The sequence below is a fragment of the Eumetopias jubatus genome, unplaced genomic scaffold, assembly GCF_037043125.1.
Source record: "Eumetopias jubatus isolate StellerSeaLion01/CBP00866 unplaced genomic scaffold, mEumJub1_p1.0 scaffold_4, whole genome shotgun sequence".
In the NCBI taxonomy this organism is placed as follows: Eukaryota; Metazoa; Chordata; class Mammalia; order Carnivora; family Otariidae; genus Eumetopias; species Eumetopias jubatus.
The window spans coordinates 172,683,396-172,710,764 of record NW_028274810.1 but is presented as its reverse complement, the minus strand read 5'-3'; the positions used below and the strand labels follow the sequence as shown (position 1 = coordinate 172,710,764).

Genomic DNA, 27,369 nt, shown 5'->3' with positions numbered 1-27,369 from the left:
ATCCCAGGGTCCTGGAATCGAGCCCCGCATCGGGCTCCCCGCTCAGCGGGAAGCCTGCTTCTCCCTCTCCCGCTCCCCCTGCTTGTGTTCCCTTTCTCGCTGTGTCTCTCTCTGTCAAATAAATAAATAAAATCTTTAAAAAAAAAAAACTAATGATGTAATGTATGGTGACTAACATAACATCATAAAAAAAAGTAGGGGGCAAGGCTTTGGAAGTAAAGAATGGAGTATAATTTAATGATTAAGTACATTGATTTTGGAATCAAATTAGGGATTAAATCCTAGTTCTGCCATGAAACTAGGTATTTTAATCTTGGGCAAATTACTCAGTCTCTTCAGGCCTCAGTTTCCTCACCTATAAAATGGCAAAAATAATGGCTAGTCTCGTTGGGTGGTTGTAGACATTAAATGAGATTATACATCACGCTTCCTAGCTCTTAGCAAGCATTTAATAAATGCCAACTATCATTATTATGATTACATCATCATTATCAACACGAAGAAATAAATCTGTCATGGCGTAATGAAAGACGGTGGGTTTGACACAATACACATACATTTCAGACATACCTTATTTCTGTGTGTATACATAGAATATATAAGACAAAATATAGGATATGTATTATTCTACATAAATATAGGATAACCGAATATATAGGATAATATATATTAGGCTATTTAGGGTAATAAAAATACAATCTTCTTGTAAATCTAATCTTCCTGTGCCACCTTGGGTGTCAAGACACTGCTTGTTACCATGTCTCTGCAAGCACCTGAAGGGTTGTACAAGAAGATGCTAAATAGACCGCTCTCCAGAAATGTCAGCCTTGTCATGTACTGGCATGAGGGGAAAACGCTCTGGAGAAACAGTCCTTTTGTTTAAAATAGAAACTTAGAAGGCTGCCAAATTAACACACGACAAATTACTGAATATCCTCTTCTTCTGGAGGAAAAAAAGAAAAAAGCCCCCTTCCTTTCTGAAATGAAAAGGGTAATTGCTGGTAGCAAAATCCACGTTTCTTTCCTTTTCGGTGAAATTCTCCAGCCAAGCTTGGCGCTAACCGAGTCGGCGATTTCACTTCATCCTTACTTCACAAAAGACTTCCAAAATCACTGCGGCAGACACGGCAAAATAAAAATGTTAAATACGTCCTGGCTGGGAGGGGACTGAAGCCTCCACGCTCAATCAAAGGTTTACAATAATAGGATTCATAAAAAAAAAAAAAAAGACAGATGGGATTAGAAAATGTTGCAGTGAAGACTCTGGAATGAGATGAGATCACAGCACCAGCCTGTCTTTTGTAGACCTGCACAATGATCCCCGAGCCAGACTGGATTAGGAAACCTCGCGACTAGGGGTTCAGAGAGAGGCTTCCGGTTCCCGGCACTTTGGGGGAGAGAAGGCTGAAACGATGCATCAGATTTACAGCTGCAGTGATGAAAATATAGAAGTTTTCACCACCGTGATCCCTTCCAAGGGTGAGTAAAATTGCCCTTGACGGTTTCCTCACCGCGGCACCTTCTGCCAGAGGTTAAGGATAATCACGTGCTGTTTTACTATGGCTTATCCTCAGGTCTCTCAGAGGGGTTGATGGGCTCACTGTTGTGATGGTATTTGTTATTGTTGTTGTTTCTGAAAAGGAGGTACATGGATAAACATCAGTCATTGAGAAACAATCCATCAAAGGGGTGGGGGGAATGAGGGCAGTTAAATGCTCCCAGTTCCACTTAGTTCAGTACTGGTAACCCAATATGCGAATGAAAGTGACAGCAAGCCATTGTTTTAGGAAACAGAGATGAAAACAAAATTCCCAGGGCAGCTAGAAAGATTCTTTCTTCTTCTCCCATGAGCAGGTGGGCTCTGAAATGAGAACCAGCTGGCTCAAAAGTATGATTTCTAACTATGCCATCAAATGTGAAGGAGAAATACTCCCCGCAATGGCCTGAAGTCTAATAAAGTGGTCAAATAATGCCCTGACCCAGGGCTGGCCTCTAACACAGATCCCAGGGCCCCGCTCCCAAACTTCACCTGGAACTAGCGTCACCAAAACGTGTGACTCTGTCAGCTCTTGTGCTCGGGGTGAATGGTGTCAAGTCCCAGAGAGGGCTTTGTGTTTGAGCTCAGCGGACAGCAGGTGTCTGGTTACTGGACAGTTCCCTCACCCCCTCCAAAGCTCAGCCCTCTCTCCTGCTCCCTCTGTTCTTTCCCCGTGGCCCCTGCCTTGCTGGCAGAGCCTGGGACTCTGGCTTAGCCCCGGTCTCATTGTCAGACTTGAATGAAGGGGGCTGGATGTTTGCTGGTGTTGTGACCCCCTGTTCAAACAATCCCTTTCTTCTTCCCGTGTCAGCCACTGACAGGGCCACTGCTGGGTGGTGGGGGGAGGGAGAGACTCAGCCTGGTCACAAAGAGACAGCCAGCAGAACATAAATAAAGCTTTTGACATCCATTGCCACATAGAGAGAGAAAAGAGCGAGAAGTCTGCCCACGTGCAGGAGTTGGAACTCTGTCTGGAGACTCTGGAAGTACCTGGAAAGTCAAAGCTGACCCTCTGACCCAGCACTTCCACTTCTGGATACTCTTACTCACAGATGTTCACAGGGGCATTGATTCTAGGAGGGCAAGATTGAAAATAGCTTCAATGTCCTTGAGGAGGGGAGGGGGTAAAATGCGGTGTCATCGTACTATGGAATATTCCACAGTTGTCAACAGGGATGAACTAGATCTGTGTGTATGGATACAGATCTCAAAAGCATAATGTTGAGTGGAAAAAAATAGAAAAGGCTGACTGAAAATTTTATATGTATGATAACAATTACTATATCTGGCAATACAAAACAACTTACGGATACATATTCAGAAAGAGTATGAAAACAGGCTGGAAAGATACAGAAAAAATTAGTGATCTTACCGGCCCTCGGGAGGAGTGGAAGAAGGATAAGGGGGGAGTAGAAAGGGAATCTAAACTTGTCTAGTTTTTTATTTCTTTTACATGAGAAAAAAAATTGGAAGCAAATATGAAAATGTTAAATTTTGTCTATTTCCTGTTATTTCTTTCCATTTAACAATTTTTAGAGGAAGAAACCAATCAAAGCTGAATAGCCCTTTTTAATTAAAAACTTATTCAACAATTCAGGAGCAATGTCACACTTCACCTGAATAAAAGCATTTGAAACAGGACCTTTGGCTCCATTTGCTTAGCGCAGTGGCCAAGAGACTGTGGTCACTTCTACACTGTGTGACTTTGGGCAGGCTACTTCATCTCTCTGGGCCAGAGTTTCTACTTTTGTAAAAGGGAGAGCTCGACTTTACCGCCCAGGGTTATTATGGGGGGGAAATTGAAATACAGATAAAACATATAAAGCATCTTGGGGCGCCTGGGTGGCTCAGTTGTTAAGCATCTGCCTTTGGCTCAGGTCATGATCCCAGGGTCCTTCCTGCTCTCCCGCTCCCCCTGCTTGTGTTCCCTCTCTTGCTGTGTCTCTGTCAAATAAATAAATAAAATCTTTAAAAAAAAACATATAAAGCATCTAGAACAGTATCCAGCATGTAGTAAGCACCATTAAATACAACACTTACAAAATGATGTCTATTTTTATTACATATTTAGAGCAATGACTATGTTCAAAGATAAATATTGAATCCTGTATTTCTTTCTTGCCATTTTCATTCATGGCCATCTCCTGGTCATAAACCAAGTATTCATTGGTATTCATGGACATTTCACTGCTCAGGAAGTTGTTCTCTAGAAAAGGAGTATTTGCATTCTTACCTTAGACCGTGAATGGAAGAATTTCACTTCCTCCCACTTCCTTTTTTGCCTCATCTTGCTTTCTCCAAAGCTATCAAGCAGAGGGCTCTCAGTGAGAGAAGACAGTGCTAGCTTTTCTTAAGTCACTGCTTATAAGAGAAATGGGTAACTCTTCAATACATCCCCACATTCCTTACCTACAGAAATAGAAGGTGGCTTCATTTTATCTAACAGGGTTATAGTTCTCCCTGGGATGCCCTTTTCCCAATGCTACCGTTTAGCATGACAGAAATAGCCAAGACATTTTCTGAGCACAGGTTCAGCAGCAAGGGCAGTGTGGCCAATGGTTAAGAGGATAGGGCCTTGTTCCACCATCAACTGTGGGACCCCTAACTTCAGTATCCCCAGTAAAATAGGGATAATGCAGAGTACCTGGCTCACAGAGTTGCTACGAGGAGTGAATGAGATAAACCAAATAAGCCATCACCTGGTGAAGCTCAATGTGAGCTATTATTACCTTTCTACTGTTGTATTATATCCTTCTTTCCAACACACCCATACATACATAACTGGGTTCAACTTAATATTTGTGTGTATTTTTTAGCTGAGCCATCTTAATGTCTCACAAAAATATGGCAGCAACAAGTGTTAGACTGTTACTTAAGTATTTTAAAGACATGGGACATAGATACCAAGTCTATAGCTGAGGACAAGTGTGGATTTTTACTTTCTGGAGAGAAAGAGAGCCCTTTAAGGGAAAAAAAATTCATAGACACAATTCACAGTAAATACAAAAAGTAAAAGCTGTGGTTTTACCAAGAAGTTATACCAGAAGTTATTTCCTGAGACACACCAGAGGGGGTTTAATTCTAGAGTGAACAGCACCATGGCGTTCAAAATAATTCTCTTGAGTTATAAACAACAATGGGGAGGGGTTGGGGAGAAGAATCGGGGAACAGCAGGAGGAAATGGAGAAAACTCCAGAACGAGAAATCCTAATGGAATGCTATAGGATCTAGAAGTCATCACCTATTCTTTCCACCTGCCTTCAGCTTGCAGAGATGGAGGACAATCATAATAACCACCATTGATTCCTGGGAACCTACTCTGTGCCAGGCACTGGACTAAGGGCTTTATAAAAATTAGTTCATTTCATCCTTGTCCCAGCCCTCTGAGGTGGGTGCTATTATTCCCCCCTGTCTTACAGACGAGGAGAGGAAGGTGTGGAGAGGATGAGATATTTGCCCAAGTCACATAAGTGGCAAGTGGTCCAGTTCTGATTCACACTCAAGTGAAGGGAGTCAGGAATCCTCCTAACTAGTGTACTGGACAACAGGTTTCACGGCTGTAGGTGCTCTGCAGAAAATACCATCACCCAGCACTCATCTGATCACTTATCTGATATGTGACAAGGAGTCATCTCAGTTCTAGGCAGGGCAGTAACATGGTGGGATTTCAGTTCCGAGTAAATCATTTTAGCGGCAGTATGGAAAAGAGATGCCTGAGTATCTCCATTTTCAACAAAATACACACCTTCTTCCAACCAACATTTTTTAATGCTTAATTGATTTTTAAAGCTTTTTACTGTAGTAAAACATGCATGATATAAAATTTACCATTTAAGCATTTTTTAAGTGTACAGCTCTGTGGCATGAGGTCCATTCACATTGTTGTGCAGACATCACCATTATCCATTTCCAGAACTTTCATCATCCCTAACTGAAACTCTATACCTGTTAAATAACAACTCCGCATTCCCTTCTTCCCTTCAAATGTAAGGAGAAATACTCCCGACAATAAATGCCAACTATCATTATTATGATTACATCATCATTATCAACATGAAGAAATAAATCTGTCGTGGCGTAATGAAGAGATTATTCTCTGCTCTACTTCCTGTCTCTGAGTTTAATACTCTAGGTATCCCATATAAGTGGACTAATACAATATTTGTTCTTTTGTGTCCAGCTTATTTCACTTAGCTTAATGTTTTCAAGGTTCATCCATGTTACCGCATGTATCAGAATTTTATTTCTTTTTAAGGCTGAATAATATTCCATTGTGGGCATATACCACATTCTGTTTATCCACTCATCTGTTAGGGGACACTTGGGTTGTTTCCACCTTTTGGCTATTGTGAACAATGCTGTTATGAACTTTGGTGCACTCAGCCAAGTAACATCTAAAATTGTAATTACACCCTGCCTATTCTCCCCACTTCCCCTCCTCCTCGCCCCTCCCACTCCAGGTGCAAACCCTCTCTGAGGCTACATCAGCCTCACCCGTGTTCTCTAAAACCATTTCTTTCTCTCTCTTTGCAGTGTCCAGTCCAGCCAGAAGAAGAGTCAAAAGCTCTCAACACCTCTTGACCAAGAATGTAAGGAAAACTTCAATTTTGATCCCTTTTATTGGTTTTCATTACAAAAGCGGCATCTAGCTTCTTCACTTCCTCTTCCTGCTCTCAATAGCCAGGAAGTTTTTCTCTATGGCATGTTGGGGCTGAGTGATTTCCTGTCTTCCACTTCACCAAAATAATTGACAAATGTCCACCAGACAGTGAACAGCCTTGAATTGGACTCTCCTATTCTGCCATTTTCCCCAGAGTAAATCTCATTCCCTAAAAAAACTGTGTTCTTATTTAAACAGAGTCCACGATGAGTATAGCATCCCTGACTGAGGTATTCTCCTGTTGTTGGCATTTGTGATGTTCCATTTTTTCACTATTATAAATAGCTTTGCAATTAATTTGTACAAAATACTATTCTTTTGGAGTAATTCCATGGTAAATTAGCAAGTAAAAGGATAAGAATAGTTTCATCTCTCCATCGATCCATTCCTCCAATATTTTCATGCCTACCATGTGTAAGAGACACTATGCTAGATGTAGAGAATAGTGATTTTTTTTTAAATGATTTCTGCTTACAGCTTTGTCACATATTACTAGGAATTCTAAAAAGTTGCCAGGCTTCTAGCAACGCTTTTCCATTTACCTCCAACCTCACTAACATTGACTTTCATTTTTTTTTACATTATCTTTTGCTACTCTAATAAGCATTTGCATTACCTTAAAATTAGTTTACATGTCATTAGAACCAAAGGATGCGGTAAATTTGTCATTTTACTTACAGATTTCTTTATACAAAAGTTGTCAATCCATCTTTGTACTTTCACTGAAAAGGTTTAACTGCTAATTGTTTCCTCTTGGTTATGCTGGAGTTTCTATTTCTATCACAATTTTTCATGGAACACCATTTTGATTTTCTAAGTATCTCAATTTTTGAAGGCCTATTCTCCATTAAAAAGAATTTTTTCAGCATCCTGGGAATGAGATGGGGTTTTAGTCATTGTTGTTTTTACAAACATTCCTTTTTTTGATTCCCAAAGTAGTATGTGCCTATTATAAAATTTCAAATACTATGAACATATAAAATATAATATCAGAAAATTCTAAGAAGCTGTGGAACATAATGGTTAGATATATAGACTTAGAGTCCAACTGCCTGGACTTAAATTCCAGTTCTATCCATTTCTAGCTAGGTAACCTTGAGCAAGTTGCCCACCATACTGGAACTCAACTGCTTTAGTATTCAAATGGAAATAATAGGAGCACATATCTCAAGAACCACTGGAGAGCAAATGATTTAATACATGTAAAGTGCTTAGTCCAGAGCCTGACACAAACCAAGCATTCAATTATTATTGGCGTTTTTTAAGTGAAAATTTCCCATATACTAACATATCATTATTATGCTCCATTGCTCGATAACATACTGTTTTGCAATTTGCTTTTCTCACTAAACTATAAATCTTGAACATCTTTACATGCCAGTTAATACTTATAGATCTACCTCATTTTTTTTAAGGTTTCAAATGTACTTTATTTCTTCAACCATGCCATACTTTAATGGGTGCACAGTGCTTTTACTTGGCATCAATTATGAGTTGGTTTTGAAACAATTCAGTATTACACCAGCTGGGATGATTACTGATCTCTCCATTCCTTTGGGGTGACTCTGCCAACAGGGGACAAGTTCCACTCTATTCCAATTTGTGTTGCTGTATATGCCCATACAGCAATACAGAAAGTGGCTCCACTAGCTAGTATGGCATTACCATATTTGTCATGGAAATCAGGTGTCCTTTTCTGGTGGCTCTGCCTTGCCATTGTTTGTGGAATGCTTTGAACTCGGAGGCGACTTAGAGCGGTTCTGACTATGGGAAACATTCTGAAGCTGAAGATACAACGGTGCAACTGTAGCTGCTGCTTTGCTGCAACTTCGGCCCAAGTCTCCTTGCAAAGCTACCTCATTCTTTATAAAGGCTGCATACCATGCCATTATATGAATGTACTATAATTTTCTGCCCAAATCACATCTGAAGTTTTCTAGATTATTTAACCAAATTCTACTAAAACAATGCTGTAAGCAATATCCTTGCACATATTTTTCATGCTCTTTTGCAAATATTTTTGAGGATAAATTCACAGATATGAAAATGCTTGGTCATCAAATCGACACATTGTACTCCTTAATGTTATATGTCAATTATATCTCAATTTAAAAAAAGAAAATGTTCAAAGGATATGAACATTGAAAATTTATAGCCATTACCAAATTCTTAGCAACTGTGTTTTAGGGTAACTTTACCAAAACACCGAAGTCCATACTATATGTCATCAATGTTGTTCATCTTTGACAATCTGATGGGTGAAAATATCTTGTTTTAATTTGCATTCTTTAATTATTAATATCATTCTTCATCCTTTCAGGGATTTTGATATTTTTTTCTCTATAGGTTCTTAACTCATGTCTTTTGTACATTTTTCTGTTGTATGTATTTTTTAATGACTTTTGAGAATATTTTGTATTAAGAAAGAAAAGAGGGGTGTCTGGGTGGTGCAGTTAGTTAGGCATCCGACTCTTGATTTCAGCTCAGGTCTTGATCTCAGGTCATGAGTTCAGGCCCTGCCTTGGGCTCTGTGCTGGGAGTAAAGCCTACTTAAAAAAGGAAGGAAAAAGGCTTTTAATGGAAAATTTCTTTGTGGTAGGGCAAGAGATTCTTACCCTTCTCCTGGTCCCTGAAAACTTAAGCCCACAGTCTAAAAGAAAAATGCTCCTGATTTTCAAGGAGTGGGTGTTACCAAAAATAGAAAGGGAGGGGCGCCTGGGTGACTCAGTCGTTTAAGCAGGCAACTCTTGATTTCAGCTCAGTTCATTATCTTGGGGTCCTGGGGTTGAGCCCCACCTCGGGCTCTGTGCTCCGTGGGGAGGCTGCTTGAGGATTTTCTCTCTCCCTCTCCCCCTGTCCCTTCCCCCACTCGCACTCGAGCTCTAAAATAAATAAATCTTTTTAAAAATGGAAAGGGAAGGGGTTGTTTGTGGGTAATTTTCAGTTTAAGGAAAGTTTCACAACAGACTTTTCAGTCAAGGGGCTTGAGTTTGGCATTACTCTAGATTTGAAGAGCCACAAATCATTCATGACTCCAGAAAGATCCCTTGGGAATTGGGACTATTTAGTTTTCAACCAAGTTCTTGCCTTGAATTTCTAACCCTAAACAGTGTTCATGTCTGAATCACTCCTAATACCTGTATCTACTGGCTTTATAAGGACAGAACAGTATTTACAAAAGCTTTTAAAATGGAAACTAAATCACCATACTTTCTAATAGTTAAGTAGGTTCTAGGGAAGAAAATCCTCAGGAGATTTTGAACCTAAATAAAGGAGAAAACTCTCAGTTGTCTGAGATGGTGGTGATGAAGCCACATGGGGATGAGATACACAAAGCAACCAAAATACAGGACACAACCTTCTGGAAGAGCCACTTGACTTCAGCCAGCACTGTAAAACCATGCTCTCAGGTTTCCTGGGAGTGGAAATTTTTGAGAAAGACAGTTATGTTTATGGCTTATGACTTTCCCTCTCCAAAATATTTTTACTCAGAGAAAAAAAAATGACTCAAGTATATGAATACATATTAAAATTTGCTTTTAAGAAAAAAATTAGAAGCTGGATCTTGTCTTCACCTATGCAGGCTTCCTCCAGGTGAGACAACTTAATAATGCCCTCTGGCCTTTGAGCTCTCCTCTAAATTCCTCGTTTCCCCTAACAGCCTGACTCATCCTTTGCTTGCACACCTCAACACCAGCTGTACAGAACATTCAAATTAGAAAAGACAAGAAAGGTCTTAGTCTACCTAAGATGAGGGAAGTGAGTCCTAAAGAAAGAATTGTCTCTGATCTGACGGGCTCTTGGCTGCCTTTGAGTTCCCAAGGAAAACATTCATATTTTGTCTAACCGCTTGAATCTACCAATGTTTATGACTTTCTTTGTCCTGAAATTCTTATTTGTGTCTGTTGTCCTTGGGCTACCAAAGGAGTCAGTTTCCCTCCTTTACAAAGATCTCTCGCCTCTAAATTATCCTTAGTGCCACAGCATCCCTAGGGTGCAGTCAGGCCCCCCGGGGGCCACTGATTCCCAGCCCCATCATAATGAGCAGCGGTACCACCACCAGGAAAGATGGAGAAATGAGATTGTAAATGTCACATTCTCCCCAGAGTTCAACCTGATCGGGGAGAAATTGGCCTGGAAATTTACTGATTTTTCAAAAGGCCCTGAGTGATTGATTACACTTGAAATTTCTTATCTAGATGTAGGCACTTCTCTGGGTCTTATAAAGAGCACTCACCTAGAAGTCATAAAACCACGACTCTCATTCTGGCTCTGTCCCTTATAACTCTGTGACCCTGAAGACACATGACCTCTCTTGGCCTCAGTTTCCCTATGTGTAAAATTAGGGAGTTGGGCTAGAACATTGCTGTGGATCCCATCAGCCCTAAGTCATGATGATTCTCCATCACCTAGGTCTCACCTGTCTTTCCAACTCCCTACCAGCCCCCTAGGCTGGCGAACAAACAGAAGTGTGACTTGAGGATGTCAGTGGATGGAATCCTGAGGCTTGAGTGTTAGCCCATGAATTCCGTTATTCTTTTTTTTTTTTTTTAAGATTTTATTTATTTGACAGAGAGACACAGCGAGAGCAGGAACACAAGCAGGGGAGTAGGAGAGGGAGAAGCAGGCTTCCCGCTGAGCAGGGAGCCCGATGTGGGACTCGATCCCAGGACCCTGGTCATGACCTGAGCCGAAGGCAGACACTTAACGACTGAGCCACCCAGGCGCCCGACTTCTGATATTCTATCAATAACCCGAGACCAGCAGGGGAGCATCAATTTATTGCTCTAATACATCCCCCCTACTTTCGGAAGGCAGTTTGCTGATTAGGAAAGGCAAATCCAACACTAAATCCGCCTCTCCCTTCCCTCTCCCCATTCCCTTGTCTTACCCCTGTACTGGGCTGGGGGGCCCGCTAAAGAGCCTGCTCTCAGACCAGCCTGTTCTAAGACCAGCAGCAGCCACCGCCCCAAACTGTGTCCTAGAGACCAGAAAATAGCCCAGGCTTTCAGGAGGCCACAGCCATCCATTCAGTTGTCTGTTTCCTGGTGTGGGCCCAACGCTCTCCCCCCGGAGCCCTCTCAGAGCTTCTGTTACTGTGGGAAATGAGAACCAAGTACAAGACCAGCTAAGAAAGGGAAATCTTCTGAACTGGGCACCTCTCTTTCCTTTCCTGCTACTGGCATCTTTTGGGGACTGGGGAAGACACCCTGAAGGGGCACTTGGCCCTAAGTCATGATCTGGGAAGTAACCAGCCTCACCCCCATCCCCTGGTCGCTCCTACCTCCAGCAGAGGGCTGAGCAGCTAACGCCTCTTGGCTCTCTCCTTCCCGGTTCTCTTCTGCCACCCCACAGCGCAGAGAAGCGATTGCGGAGGTGGAGTTTCTTGTTCCTCAAAGGGAACATTTGCTTCCCTTTCAGAGGAGGAAATGCTGGGTCTCCCTCACGGACTCCGCAGGCTTTCTTCACCTGGCTTTACTTTCTCCTTGTACAAAGTAGGTCTGAAAACATACCAGTCTCACTCCTCCTCACTCAGAAGAATGCTGACAGAATGAAAATAAAATCAGAAATACCTGTGGTAGCCAAGAGCTCTGTGTCAGTAATGAGGCTCAGGTCTCTCCTATTTAACCTGGAGGGTCACGTTCCAGGGGAGAGCCCTTAGGCCAAATATTGGGGACTGGGGCTCCAAACAACCATTACCCTAGGAAATTCCGGTATTCTGGGCAACATCATAGCAGAGCATGGGGCCGGGGGAAGGAAGGTAAAGCGGACAGCAGACTGTTAGTGCTGGGTGGTCAGTGCTGGACCACCCACTGAGCTTGTGCAGGGTGGACCCAGGGCTGCCCCCAGCCCAAAAGAACCACCACCTTCTAATCATACCACAGCTTATAAATATATCAAATCAACACATTGTACACCTTAAACTTACCAAATCATAGGTGTCAGTGATATCTCAATTTAGCTGAGAGGAAAAAGGAATATTTTAAATTATTGAGGGGGAAAAAAACCCACCTTCTGCAATGCCCAGAGGAGAACAGGTGCTAATCCTACATGCTCCTGAATGATCAGCTCTCTCCAAAGGCACAGAATGAATGAATCTGGGCCCTAAAATAGGCTTGAGAGGAGTTAATTTCCTAACCCAGATAAGACCAAATTGGGGATATATTGGTTTTCTAAGCAAAGGACTGTTTGTGGTAAACTGAAGCAAAGAGTGACAGCTTCTTCTTGTTTCCTCTTTGGGAGACAAGAACTGCTCCCTGATGCTGCAGATAAATATGTGGCTTGAGGAAAGAGTGCAAGCTCTGCTACTAAAACTAAAACAGATGATAGGCATTTGCTCCACCCCAAGACAGCAAGGACACACAAGAATATCTCCTTTCCCCGGAACCACTAAGTATCAAGACGGGGGCATGAACTCAGGTCTGATGACCACAAATGGAGTTACCTTCTTCATCATGGGCAATCTGAGAGAAAAAAAACCACACACACAACTCTTTTCACTTGCATTTAATTACTGTTCGACATCTTTTCATGTTTGTGGTGTCGTGTTTACCATTTGTATTTCTCTTGTCAATGGCCAGCTCCTGGTTTTTGCCCCATTTTTCTCTTTTCCTCTTCTTTATTGATCTGTAAGAGTTCTATGTACATAGGGATCATTCCCCTTCATATGTAACAAATGTTATATTGAGCCACATTCAATTTTTGTTTTGTTTTTAATATGTATCTTGGATCTGTCTGGTATTTATTTTGGTGTGAGACGTGTGAACACAGATCCATTTCCCCCAGTGACCTGCCATTTCTTATAACAGTATTAAAGATCCAATTTTTCTCCATTAAATCAAAATATCACCCCATTATATATATATTTAAAAATTTAGTCTTATTTGCTTCAGCGTCCTCCAAAAGCAACACAATTGTTCTATGTGGACAAGTGAGGGGGGATCCATCAGAGGCTAGAGAACAAGGGCTCAGATGGGTCCACCTACTTGCAGATGCCCCCAGTGCCCAGGACCTGGCACGGAACATGCCCTTACAGGGCATCTGATGAAGGAGCAAGCGAATGAGTCAATGCAAACCTCAGAGTAGCTGCCATGTACTATTGGACATTCCAACCAGCTTTAAAGGAGTGAAGAAATTCAGAATGGATGACCCCAACATCCTGGATATGTATAAAACTATGCAGGATAAGAGCCCAAAACCGCTAAGATTCCCTTCACTACTCTTGGTATTAAGATAAAGTATGGTATTTTTTGTCTCAAGTTTTTTTTACATTTAAATTATTTCAATGATTTAAGTATGTTTATTATAACTTTTAAGGCCCTTTTTGGTGGGTCCTGACAAAAGGGGTATTTCCTCTTAATGTACTTCCCAAAATAACTATTCAGGTGATCATTCCTGAAAACACATCAGCTCTTAGCATTCTGTCTGGTTTTCGGGAATTTCCACTTAGCGAACCACACATAGTGGAAATTCATCTCCCAGCTCCACCTGACACAGGCCCTCTGCAAGGTGGGGGTAAATGTGAGCATGTGGGGTTGTACCAGCAACTTCTGTTTTAAAACCTGGGAATGAGTTGGGCCCTGGGTCCTCTCCCTAGCTCTTCTCTCTGCGAGAGCATTCAAAAAGCTATCCTGTGTGTGAACGAAGGTGTCTGCTTAGCGCAAAGACTGTAAGACCCTGATTTCCAGAACTGTCATCATTTCAAATAGCCTGTTCTGTTGCCAAACCAGGTCAGGTCCTAGGGCAGGGGACATTTTTGGCTTGATGGCCCAGGCTGCTGACTCTGTGAAGGGACTGCTGGTGAGGAACCCGAACCCTCCAGGAACCCTCATCATCCTGCACCACGGCACTATTTGGCACGCTGAGATGAAATAAAACGGTTGCCTGTTGGAGGCCAGTTACCCCAAGTTCTCTCACTGCTGCTAGCATTCGCTGGAGCAAGGAAAACTCCGATAAGTCACTGTGGGCCCAAGGTGCATCTGAAGATCCGAGAGGCACAAGCTGACTGTCCTTCCTCCTCCCGGCAGGTGGTGATCGAGTCAGACCTCTACACGCCGCGGCCCCTGGAGCTGCTGCCGCACCGCAGCGACCGCAGCGACCGCCGCGACGGCGAGGGCCGCAGGGCGGGCCGGCTGCACGGCGCGCGGCCGCAGGGGCCCCACCTTGCCAAGGCCCCGGCCAGACCCGGTACGTGCGCGCTGGATCGAGTCCCCGGAACCTCCCTTGGGGACGGGGCGGGGGGCGCGGTGACGTACTCAGACCAGCAGCCGCGGGGGTCTACGGCCTGGCTTGTCTTTTCCAACAACCTCGCGCTCTTCGCTGGCGTCCTCCATCACGCCAGGTGAGCGCAGCACCTGGGGCGTGGGGTGTGGGGCGTGGGGCGTGGGGCGTGGGGCGTGGGGCGTGGGGCGTGGACGCCCCGCCCCGCCCCTCCCCTTCTCGGCGCGGGCCTTTCCTGCTCCGAGTGCACCTGCTCTCAGGCCCCACCTACAGAGCAACACAAAACACCTACCTGAAAAACACTCCTGGGCGAGCACAGATGCTTTTATCTGCCACCTGGCTCCCCCAGGAAGCCCAGCTGGGTTCGACAGATGAAAATCGTTATGTTCCGGGGGAGAGAAAAAACTAGTGTAGACATGAGTCATGAAGAAACAGAAGCTTACCTTATTTATTTTACAGGCTGGGTATGTAATTATACGGGCTCTTCATAAACTGCCAACTTAAGATCTCACCATTGTAAATGTGAGTAGCTTAGGGCTATCTGAACAATCTCTAAAAAGAATTTAGAGACAAATTTGTTTTGAAAACTGGAAACATTATAGATTTACCTTCAGCACTATTTTTAAAAATGGCCTCCACCCCAAGCAGTTCAACGGGAATCTGCGCCTAGCCCGCGGAAGTCTGTGGTGGTATTTTGCCTTTAATTGCTGGTTTAGGTTATTTCTGTTATGTCCACAGCCTAAAGTAATTCCTATTTTAATTCCAAAAATGCACAATAGAAAGTCTGGGATGTCCTTCTCAGGGCATTCAGCTGTCAACAACTTTGTATGTTGTAAGAACTGAAATTATACTTCATCGAGTATCTCTCTTCATTTATCCATCTTCTCTCCTTCTTTAGAGATGCTCGACTGGATCCCTAAGGTTTCTTTGATCAGTAACACCCTGATCCTGTTTTTATGATCTAATGTATAATAATACATAAATCAAGCGATACTCTCTAGCTAAGTGATTACATATACACATATGTAGAGTGAAAGCATTAGGAAAACCACAATCTGCCTTGCAAATTAAGAGGAGATAAATTTTTCTGTGTCTATATATAGGTGGGTGGGTGAGTGCATGTGTGTGTAGAAAGAGAAAAAGAATATCTTCGCTACAAAATCATAAAATAGATGTACAGCCGTGTTTTTCACATTTTAATGTGCAAAAGAATCACCTGGGAATCTTGTTTTCATGCAGAGTCTAATTCTGTAGGACTAAGTAGGGCCCCAGATTTTGTTTTTAAAAAGCTTCCAGATGATGTTGATGATGTTGGTCTGAGAACAATATATTGATTAGCAAGGATTTAGAGATGGTCAAATGGGTTCTCACAGTGGGGTCCCCAGAGCAGCAGAATTACCTGGGAACTTACTGGAAATATAAATTTTGGGTCCCACCTGAGACCTATTGAATCCAATTCTGGGGTGGGGCCCAGCCATCTCTGATTTAACAAGCTCCCCAGGTGATTCTAATGCACACTGAAGGTAGCAGATCCCTGGTCTGCAGCACCCCATGCCCATTTACAGAAAAGGAAACTGAAACCATAGAAGCTGTTTAACCCAAAGTCACACTGCTTATTAGCAACAGAACTGAAATTAAATCTTGGTTCTTCTAATTTCCTAGCCAATGCCTCTATCCCCCGCCCCCAGAGAATAATTTCGTCCCAACCATCTAGTTTTAGGGGCCTCTTTCCTTCCTAAATAGCTTGTGGAAGCTTGACTATCCAAGTCAGTCTTTTATTCTATAAGAGAACACTAAGTAATGAAATGCAGAGAATCTACCCAACATGTGACAGTCAGCTCATGCAGGGAATGTGCTAGTCAGGTTTAAAAAAAAAAAAAAATTGAGCTGGGCATTGATTCAATTCCTTCAGCTCCCCCAATCTGATAGATTCCAGAGGGAGGTTGGGGGAGACGGAGGGTTTCTGAGTCAAAGCCAGACCCAGGGCTTTCCATGGGAAAGGCTTGGGCACTGAGTCTTCCAACCTCCCATCAGAAGGACATGTGTCTCCAGGGATCTCAGATCTGGGGGCTTACTTCTTTTCTGAGCTGTAGGAGAAGGCTCCTGGATGATGTAGCCTTCTCATGTGGGAGAAAGATTCACCGAGGAATCTTGGAAATTGAAGGGACTCTGAAGGCAGAGACCCAGCTGAGAAACTCTCTCACCATGAGGCCCTGGGTAGGTGAGCCTCAAATGCCTGGAATGGGGACAACCACCTCCTGAGCCCTGGAGAATTGGCTGCCTATGGAATGTCTCCACCAAGATGTCCTCAGGCACCTCAGAATCAGCTTGTTCAAATGGAATGTGTCCTCCTCCTTCAAACCTGTCTTCCTTTCTCTGCTGGGATGTTTTCCTTAACACCCCCTTGTCCTCCCCACCCCCACTCCACCCACCACGTCACATACTAAACACTGACAATGTCAACTCCTGGATATGTCTCATCTCTCCCTCTTGGTACCTACCTCAGGCTACCTGGGCGCAGACCCCCTTCATCTCTGGTGTGTAGCATCCAACCCCGGCCCTCAGCCACCAGTCCTTCTTCCCTCTACAAGGCTACCAGAGGGGTCTGTCTAAAGCAGAAATCTGCCTCTGCCATCCTTCTGCTTCAGTGTCCTTCCTACCCCCACTGCCCTCCAGATTATGTTCAAGGCCCTCCATATCCATTCTCGGCTGACTTCTCCAGGGCACACTCCTGTCTCCACCCATCCATACACACAGAAATCCTGAGCTGCAGTACAATTCTGTGACTGCTCCATTATATTCTGTTTCCTGGAACTTCCCTGAGCCTGTCCCTTCTGCAGATTGTCCTGTCTCTACCTGGCAAATACCTCCCAGATTGGGTTAGGGTGTCCCTCAGTCACATTTCTCCAGCCCTGAAAGACCCCCAAAGCAGTTTGCCATTCCCTAGATCATCCTTACCTGGCTTCTTCTAACTGTTCTCCAAAGCCTCGATTTCCTCATCTGGAAAGTGGGGACTATTATGATATTTACCTAACAGGGTTATGGTAAGGGCTAAATGAGATAATGTTTATGTGTTTTATACTCAGCACAGTGCCTGATACAGTAAATACTCAAAACTATAAGCTGCTGTTATTATTTATGCCAGAGCACTGTACGTTATGATTTAATCTTGGTAGTCTTGTAACTTCATTTTATTGCCATTGAAATGTTTTCTTCCTTGGGTTGGGGAGTGTTTTATCTGTATTTGCTATAGTGTGATAGGATGGGGCTCGTTCTGGAATGTCTGCCCAAGGAAAGGACTGTATTGAAAGCCAACTTTCCCCTACCTGTTGCCAGCTCAACACCTGCATTCTCAGAAGCTGCAGACTTCAGGGTAGAGATAACTCAGAAGTAGGTCGGGCTTCAGGAATAAAGGCATAGCAAGAAGGTTCTCACGTAAGTCCTGTGTAGCCAATGTCTCAGGACTCAGATAATCTCCAACCCTCACACATCATGAAGCTGTGCTTCCCACCGCAGTCAGGCTTCTCTGCTCATTTCCACAGAGGAGTGTCCAGGATCAGCAAGCAAAATCGATCCCAGCAGTAGAGACTTAACTCCTGATAACCTCTTGTGATGTGGCACCTTAGGAAGGAAGGACAAGCTAAGGGCACATTCTCTGAGCGCCTACTGCCTGCAGACACAGTACTAAATGCTTCCACACACATGATCTTATTAGACCTCAGTTCTACCCTCCCCGCCCACCCCACACCTGGAAGAGTGCCAGGGGTACAGGTGACCCACTCGACAGTTGCCCCATTGCCTGACCCTACTGCCTGATTTTGCTGCTTGGCACAAAGGCCTTTAGAAATTCCCAGCTTGTGATTGATTAGTTAATGAGATCATTGATGCAGAAGAGGGGGGAAGTAGAACACAGAGTACCACTGAGTAATGTCTTCTCTGTTCAACCTTGCAGTGGGGAGTTCGGAACCCAAATCATCAAATCTGTGTGGGAATCGAGCATATGGAAAGTCTTTGGTAAGTAAAATAAGTTTGGTTAGTTCTATCCATTGTGCTTTAAACTTCTCACCCTGTCCTTTGTTTCAGGCCCGAGGATTATCAGAAAAGCCTACCTGAGGGTTCTTTGCTCCTAAAGTTTATCAGCTCACAGCATACCACTGTTGTTCTCTTTCTTGCCAGAAATTCAGCTTTTAGGCAAGCAGAAGAAGGTATTGCCTAGAGGACATCTCAAACATGGGGGGAAAGAAGTGGTTTCTGTGGTAGGCACGTGTCAGGTGGAAACACCTAATTCCCAGGGGCAGCTATGGGGGTAAAGAGCTGCGAGGGTCTTAAACGTTGTGAAAACACAAAACACCAGGCATCTCTGGTCAAGCCACCTCTGGAGGACATCTGCTCCAGTTCAGGGTCTCTGGAGGCCGACTCTGAGATGCGCGGTAGGAGCTTTGAGATGTATATTAGGGATCAGTACCTGTGACAGGAGAAGAGAGGTCGGCTTGCGCAGAGGCTGAACTGCTGTGCACACCAGATACCTCCTGGCAGGAGCTCTGGGGCCAGTGCTACCCATCCACCTTGTCCTGAGTTGGGCCCAAATGGTCAAACCTTTGTTTCCTCCTTGCTCCGTCATGGTACGTGGCCTGCCCCACTGGTGGCAACTTTTCCTTCCCTGAAGGGCGATCAGGGGGTGTACATCCAGATCTAGCTCAGGGTCACTCTGGAAAAAAAAAAAATCTCCTGCATCATCTTCTGGGCGTGTATGTGGGTACCGTGTGGGGTGGCACAGTAGGGGCGGAACCGTGGCTAGAGGTGAGGTCAGCTCGGGCATCCTGGGCTCTGTGAGCAGCAGCTCTCCAGATTGGTGGATCATGCCATGTGAGGACTAGAAAAGACCCTGGAGATTGTGTGGGCCAGCCCCCTCATCCTTCTGGAACAAATTGGACAGTGAGCCCTTCACTCCCCATCTGAGCCTAAAATCTAATCCAAATACCTCATTTAGGTCATCCCTGTACTAGGAGAACCACACAAAGGGCAGGGATGGGCCAAGCTGTTTTATCAGGAGCCCCCTGCCCCAACCTAGTACTCGAGAGAAACTGAGGAAGGCTGGGCCATTGCCATAGATTGTCAGGCTGTGACAGCTCAAAGAGTTGCCCTCAGCTGAGGCCGGAGGAAGACCAAGTTTAAGGGGAAGAGGGTGGCTCACAGCCTTGGATTACCTGCCCCAAGCCCCTGGGCTGGACTCACACAGTACCTCTGGCGGAGAGGTACCTGCATCTGGGAGGCCAGGATGAATTGGGATGGGATAGGGTGGTCCTGTGGACACAGTGACAAAGAGGCAGCATGACTGACTTTCCCCTGAGGGTCCTGCAGCTCCTCAGAGGCCCCTTATCCCAGGGTGGGAGAATGATTCAGAGCTTGCACAACTAATTGTGCAATTAGCATTGCTAATTGATTCAATGCTGACAGGCACTGGAGGAGGACTAAGGACTCTGGAGCAGGAGAGGCGGGTCTATGTTCCCGGGGCTGGACTGTTGGCACGGTGGGGAGGGAGAGCTCCCGAGAGGCCACAAGGTGGCACAGTAACTCTGTCCACAAACTTTGGCCAGCTAGGCAGAGAAGGGGACAGTTAATCATGATGTCCTCCACCTGGAATTTCCCAGCCATTCCAGGAATGTGGTGACCCAAAGCCTTCAATGCGGTTGGGGTGAAGGAACAAAGCATAGCATATGCCCATTGACTAAGCAAATTCTGGATTTAGCCCTTGTTAGGCCGTCAGTTACTTTTCCATTCAGCACATGCTTCTTGAGCACTCACCATCTCCTTTAGGAGGGCTGCAGAGGGCCACCAAAGGGATTAAGTGACAGACCCTGACACACACCATGTCACCTTTCTGAGGACTGGGAGACTAGACAAGCATATGAAACAAGAAGAGAACTGTAGAAAGAATTGAACATATCACACAGGTACTCAGTACTGTGGGACATGGGGCATAAAGGCCGAGAGAAATCAACTTAGGCCACCAGCCTAAGGAAGGGCCTCTGGGAAGAAGTGGCCTTGAATGGCAGGCAGAGATGAGGCTCCATCCAGAGGGTGAAGGAAAAGCCGAGGCACGATGCGGTGCTGTGCATGAGCATGAGGAAAGGGTTTGTTGTGCATGGGAATGAGCGTGAGCAAGAGGAGAGGCCAGGCCAGCCCCGCTGGAATGGGAGCTGTCACGGTACCCACGGGGGATAACAGAGGTCGAGCTGCGTAGATGAAGGGGAGCCGGATTCTGAGGAGCCTGTGCTTCCGGAGTTGGCATCAGTCCCGCCTGCTATGGGGAGGCGCTGTAAATCCATGGGGGGCTGAGATTAGTGGTGGGTCTGGTCCAAAGCAAGGAGGTCCCAGGTGACTGGAGCCGAAGGCTGCAGCAGAGGAAATGGGGAGGATGGCCCTGACCGAGGCAGTCTTTCAAAGCACGAATCTGCAGGATTTGACAACAAAGTGGACACAGGGAATGGGAGTTGGCGGGGTGGGGGGACAGAGTTGTCAGGTAAGATTGAGTTGTGCTCTCAAGTTCTCTGGGTCAGTGGTTCTCAGTGGGGTCCTGGGATAGGCAGCACCCAGGAACTTATTAGAAATGCAGACTCTTGGGCCCACATCAGACCTACTGAATCAGAAGCTATGGTAGGCCCCGCACAGTGTTCACAAGCCCCACAGGGGAGCCTTGATGCCTGCCAAAGTGTGAGGACTACCGTCCTGGGCGGTGGGTCGATGGGGTCACCCCCCTTTCAGCTGGCTCCAGTCAGTGCCAGAGTTGGGGCCATGGCCACATCCTCCCCTTCCCTTCCCCTTCTGCAACACCCAGATTCCTCCGGTGGCCCGGATCTCGGTGAAAGCCCCCGGCGTGCTGGAGGCGGCGGCCACAGGCTCGGAAAACGGAGCTGTTCTGACAAGAGGGTAAGTGCCCTGTCCCCCCCCCCATTCCCCACCTGCTGATGGCAGGGCTCCCCAACCACTCTTGATCCCGCCACAGAAGAGTAACAGGTGGCCTGGCTTACAGACTCTCAAGATGCTAACACAAAATCCATGCCAGCTTTAAATTACCTTTTAATGAGGGCAATAATCCTGGGTCTCTGTAGCGCCTCATCAACTGTTTCCCTAGGATTAAGCTGAAGTGTTTTTGATGGTTTCCACTTCATTAACACCACTTTTTAGACTTGCAGAAGTGTCATTCGGGAAGGTTTTTGGTTAATTAGATAAATGTAATCACAGGTCATATTCAGAGCCTCCTGGTAGGCACAGTGGTGTCAGAAATGCCTCGTGAATTAGGTGAAGGGCCCCTGCCCAAAGGTAAAGAAATACGTAAGATACACAAGTTTCAAACCAAATGCATAACCCCCATGTTACTGTTAACTCTGATCCAGAACCAGCAGCTAGACTAGGAGAAGTAGAGAGTCCCCTCCCCTACCCCCAGCAGTTCCCCCACTACCTTCCAGGCTGCACTAGTAGATGACAGGCAGGTGTCGGAAACTCGTCAGCATGCACATTTATGCCCCCGCCACCATCGTCCATACCGCACATAGTAGAAAAGGGGCTTAGGGGTTGATGAAGGGTGTGGGCTCTTGACTCCCAGCTGCTTGCTGGCCCAGCACCACCACTAAACTGCTATGACCTCCATGCCCTCATTTATTTCCAAACAAAAACAAAAAATGGGGATGATCATAATACCCCTCTTGAAGGATTATTGTGAGAATGGAATGGGACGATATGTGAAGAACTTAGCACAAACTGTGGCTGTTATATTTCAAGAAACCTACAGTCTAGCAGTTGGAAAGACACGTCCTCGGGAGCATGTGAGATGTGCACACCAGAGGGACCGTGGGCTGAAATATCAACCCAAGTGTCCACACCTTGGAAGCTTAGACTCCAAGGAGGAAGAGACCAATGTGAAGCTCTTGTAGATAAAAGAAAATAATCTAGAAAGAATTATAAAAACCAAGTCACTCAATGTACTTGGACCTAATTGGAGAAAAGTCAGAAAGGCATGTGGATTGTTTGAAGGTCTAGTGGCAAATGGTCCGGAGCAGCAGTAGCTGTTGCTGAAGGCTGGAGTAAGCCCACAACTTACTGAGCGGCACACACCAACCTTTCTGTTCCACATAGCTGTGTCGAGGGTTCTCCACGGTTCCTTTCTCTCTGAGCTCAGACATTCTCATTTCCATGTGTTCCTGGAGGCTGGCTCTTGAAAAGTCAGGCCATTTCTTTCACCTAGGGAGAGGAAGTGAAGAGAAAGATAAACATTTATTGAGGTCTACACTGAGCCCAGTGCTTTATTATCTCATTCTCCGCCTCACAAGTCCTGTGAGTTAGATGAAATTATCCCCCTTTTGTACATGAGGAAACTGAGGCTGGCTGAGATTAAGTCACTTGGTGAGGCCACACAGTCGGTGAGCAGCAGGATGCACCCCCAGGGCTCAGGCTCTTTCTATAGCTTTATGCTTTGGGAAGCTTGCCCTTTCCATCAAGATTGTCGGTCTAGAAGTGGGAGGGGTGGGAAAGGAGAACTTGGGACAAGAGCAGAACTTGAGATCCATGAACCACTGTGCCCAGAGCCACCTCCTTCCCTCACCCCATGTGAGGATCCCCCAAAAGAAGTCATCCGTATGTGCGTCCCAACAGTGACCCTCTATCCTGGTCACAGAGCAGAGGAGAAATAAGAGCTCGGTCTACTCCTTGAGGGCAAAAATTAAAAGTTTGGCTCTGTGAAATGACTGTCCTCCCTCCCTACCCCTGGCTTTTCTTTAGATCCAGACATCTCAAGAAGATGACAGAAGAGTATCCGACCCTTCCCCAGGGAGCAGAAGCCTCCCTACCACTGACAGGAAGCGCTTCCTGTGGTGTCCCTAGCATCCTCCGGAAAATGTGGACAAGGCACAAGAAGAAGTCTGAATATGTGGGAGCTACCAACAGTGCCTTTGAGGCTGACTAAAGGTGACCCTCCCCAGGTGTCCTGAGTTGGCCAAAGTTCACTGCATATGGGGGAGAAAACTTCCAGATTGGAACTGAGCCACATTCACCTCTGCTAGTAGCTGGTCCAAACACATCACCATCTCTTACTAACCAATAGCCCTGGTTTAGGGTACAAGCAAGGAACTCCCCTGGAAGGCAAAAGAAAAGTGTGCCTTCTTAGAATCAATAAAGCCACTGGTCTGAAAGTGGCTTTGGGAGGTCATAGAGTTTATATCCCTATCTTTAAGCAAAACCACACCACAATCAAACTTTCCCAACCCATTTTAAAGACCTCCAAAGAAGGAAGCAGGCAATTCCTCAGTCTTCCTTGTGAGTTGTTCTAATGTGTGTGATTTCTGGTATAAATATAAGAGCTTGACATTTGAGGCACTTGTAAACACCGTGGTTCTTACTATTCCTCTTATCACATTTATTTCATCTTGACAAGGTACAATTTTTAATGACAAAGTACTATATATTTACTTATAGTTCTAATATCCATTTGACAGTGTTGTCAAGATCAGTATTGATCATTTGGCATGATTGCATGATTTCTCTATTCTTTTACATGCAGCTTTTCTATAGAGAAACATGATTAAAAATTAAACGTTGAATGCTAATGTTTTCTGAAGTGGCAGAGTCTAGTAAAATTAATAATACCTTGCACTGGCAAAATGATTTTAACTTTTGAAAGTGCTTTCCCATCCATTATCCCTGTTAAAGAAAGCACAATTATTCCCAGTCTACAGATGAGGAAGCCAAGGCCTTATGAGAGACAGTTAGTGGAACTGGATACTAGGCCCTCAAGTCCACCAGACTCATTGCTTTGCTTATTTTAGCAACTGATTTAAGGAAGGTTTTGAGGGGTAGGAGTATGTCTCTGGGGGCAATGTTTGAAAGGAAAAATGTGATAAAGTTGGAAAAAGTAAGTGATTTAAATGAAATACATCATTAAGTATTGGGTTGAACTTGAAGAAATTGCCATCTCTGTAGGTCAGAAACAACTGATCAATTTCACATGGTTCAACCTAATATATAATATTGTGCTTTCCTTCTTTTAATGGAAATGTCATCATTAATCCCATTGTTAACATCGACAGACTTACGATGATAATATAACGACAGTTCTCATCTATTAAATGCCTACCGTGTATCAGACATGACACTGAGCACTTTACATACATTCTCCCTGTCTAACAACTCTGAGTTAGGTGTCCTTCTCCATTTCATAGATGACAGTTTAAAGCAGTTAAATGATTAGTCTCGAGGTGCCTGACTCACATGGGTGTCAGGCTTCAGTGCCTGGTGTTTGTATCTATTCCTTCACACAGAATAGCTCAGAACATAGAGAAGGATCAAGGTTAGTAAATAATGTTCACCTCAGATGCTAAACACCGATGATTGGCAGAGGCGGCCTAGAGCGCTGTGTGGAGGTGGAGTCTGAGATGCAGGCGTGCAGTGGTCAGTTAGGAATGCCGACCTGTAGAGGCCATTAGTGGCACATGTCCTGCATATCTGTCATCCATAGCCTCAACTCTGCCCCCAGAAGGCTGGTGTTCTAATTCAGAAGCTTAAATTAATCCAACCCATTTAGCAAAATCAGACACTCCATGGTGAAACTTAGTCTAAGACTCGGCTGGAAATTGCCACGTCTTGGTACAATGAAGAACTTAGCCACGTTACCAGTCTCAAGGGTTATTCATAGGCTACCACTCTGTCGCCTTTTGCTAAGTTACCCGTTTCCATGTCTCCAGGTGAACCGTAAGGAGGCATGGAGGGGTAAGAGGCCTGGGCTTCTGGGCCTTCACCTTGCTGATCCCTGCCCTTCAGTCATTGTTTTAGATGCTCAGCACCCAATCCTCACGTTGGAACATGATTTGGGGATTCAGGCATCAAGGGCTCTTTCGATGAGGGCCTAGTCTCAACAGACTCATAGTCTTGCACAGTATAGATAATGGGGCCTGGAGCACAGTTAGGGAACAAGTAGGTGATTTATGCTGGACCTATATCAATCAGAGTATCCTAAAACTATTTATTTCAACTTATTTAGTCTATAGCTGATGTCCTCCATTTGTATGTGGCACCTGGAGATTTCTGTAGGATGCAACTAACTTATTTATTTTTAATTTAAAGATTTCATGATGAAGTGTTTGCCTTGCATAGAATGTTTTAACTGACCAGTTCAAATAAAAATAAAGTATGCTTTGTCTGTGACATCAGTAAACCACCACAAGAGTATGAGGCTCCCTCACTGAATGAGAGAAGGCTTTCACCAAGGGAAAGAATTATGAATCTGGACCTCACTGTTCCTTTACCTAAATGAAAAGGATTGTGAGAAAGAATCCAGAATGTTCTTTCCGTCCTAAGGCAGTGTCTGGTTTTGATATTACGGGCCCTGCCCAACAGTCAACACCGGGGCCATTTCTGACGGGGCTCGGCCTGGCATGACCTGTCCTCTCAGGGCTCACCCTCCTCCCCGATGCCCACCCCTCAATCCCCACCACAAATCCCAGGGGGCCCAGTGGCCACCCCAGCCTGCTGGCCTGTCTCCCCTGAGGCCAGGGAAGACAGAGCTTTTCTCTTCTGTGCCCGCCTCATGTTCAGCCTCCCTGGAGACTGGCCCTGTGACTCACATTACAGCCACTTGCAGAAGGGCGCCAAGGCTAGCTCAGACTGCTGTCCAGGATGACGGAGCCTGGAGCCTTCTCGCGCCAGAGGCAACAGGGTTTCCAGGACATTTAGGGTAATGAAATCGCCTCTCTTAGGACCAAGTCCAGTCAAATATTTCAGTTCTGACTTGTGTGCTCTCTGGCAGTCCCCACCGCCCCCCCCCCAGGCTTGTGTCGCCTTCAGAGCAGGCAGATGGGCAGTGGGTAGGCTGAGCCACGGCTGCCAGAGCCCAATTTCAAAAGGAATCATGTGACATGTTGTCTCTGACTCTAAATTGGCAGAGACCTAGGGACAAGCAAGGAAAAACACAAGAAGATAACTCTCCCAAGGATTCTAATCCTCCGGAATTGCATTTCATTTTTAATATAAGAAATGTCAGCCTCTGTTTAGAGGTTTGTGGTGAACGCATCGCCAACGTGCATAGGAAGAAAGATTTCATTTTGCAGACAGGCCACGTGCCTAGAAAAAAGTCTTTTATTTTGGGGGGTCTCTTGGGTCACCCTGGACTTGGGGCAAGACTTGCACCTATTAATATCCTTTGTTGGGAGGGAGCATATAGTTTGGGGAAAGGCATGTCCTCTCAAAGGGAGCAGCAGCAGAAGAAACCTGACATGGGGCTTGCTCATCGAAAGGGCAGCTGGGCCTGTGCCAACCTGGTTCCTAGCCCCTAGCTGGGGTCTGTGGGGAAAACCCAGTAGAGAGGCTTGTACCACTTCACATCATAAGCCCTTCCCACACTGCTGCCACTCCTGGAGGCCTGGGCAGGGCCATTGGTGCACAGGTTGCCATGAGGCTCAACTCCCCTCCCAGGGGGGCAAGCAGCTAGGCCTTTGCCTGATGGCCTAAGAAGGGTCTATGCTTTTTCAGGAAGAACAGGGTAGGGGGTGGGGCAGGAATCTGGATCCTGCCCAGCCCCAAATAGCAGCATGGCCGGGGGGGGGGGGGGGGGGGTACCTGGAATTCTAGGCAAGTGCTAATTAACATTTCAGACTCCATCCCCAGAAGATCAAATTGAGTTTCCTACTCTTTAAACCACCTGGGCCCCAGCATTCTTCAGGGAGAGGCCCTACTTCAACAAGCACCAGCTTGTTGCTCACATCACAATCCACAGAGCTCAGGAGGCTACCCAGCCTGGCAATCGCAGGCAGTGGGGGGCAGGCCTCAGTGGCTAATCAGCAGCCCCTGATGAACAAGACACAGCTAGTTCTAAAATGAAATGCCACAGCTAGTGCTCCAAATGTGATCACATTCTCTGGGTGACAATATTCACATATAGGGCAACAGGCAACGCAAACCATGA

The 27,369-nt window shown here is 45.3% G+C and overlaps 1 protein-coding gene, 2 long non-coding RNA genes and 1 pseudogene across 3 annotated transcripts in view; 1 reads left to right on the top strand and 3 right to left on the bottom strand.

Annotated features, from left to right (window-relative positions):
- Nucleotides 1-435: 435 nt before the first annotated feature.
- LOC114214726 (uncharacterized) lies at nt 436-11,721 on the bottom strand. The gene is made up of 2 exons (XR_003610479.2): nt 11,482-11,721; nt 436-1,633 (listed from the first exon to the last, which is right to left on the bottom strand). It is a non-coding gene; the product is annotated as an uncharacterized LOC114214726 (long non-coding RNA).
- VXN (vexin) lies at nt 1,175-25,626 on the top strand. Its single transcript, XM_028110501.2, has 6 exons — nt 1,175-1,479; nt 6,071-6,126; nt 14,225-14,384; nt 18,370-18,431; nt 21,256-21,347; nt 23,196-25,626. The coding sequence occupies exons 1-6, from the start codon at nt 1,413-1,415 to the stop codon at nt 23,377-23,379; spliced, it is 621 nt and encodes a 206-aa protein (XP_027966302.1). The 5' UTR covers nt 1,175-1,412; the 3' UTR covers nt 23,380-25,626.
- LOC114214717 (cytochrome c oxidase subunit 7B, mitochondrial pseudogene) lies at nt 7,506-8,510 on the bottom strand (annotated as a pseudogene).
- Nucleotides 18,639-27,369, bottom strand: part of LOC114214722 (uncharacterized) — a 35,698-nt gene continuing 26,967 nt past the window's right edge. The window contains exons 3-5 of the long non-coding RNA XR_003610478.2: nt 22,537-22,658; nt 21,495-21,730; nt 18,639-19,125 (exon numbers count right to left, since the gene is read on the bottom strand). This is a non-coding gene — a long non-coding RNA (uncharacterized LOC114214722). The remainder of the gene's footprint in view (nt 19,126-21,494; nt 21,731-22,536; nt 22,659-27,369) is intronic.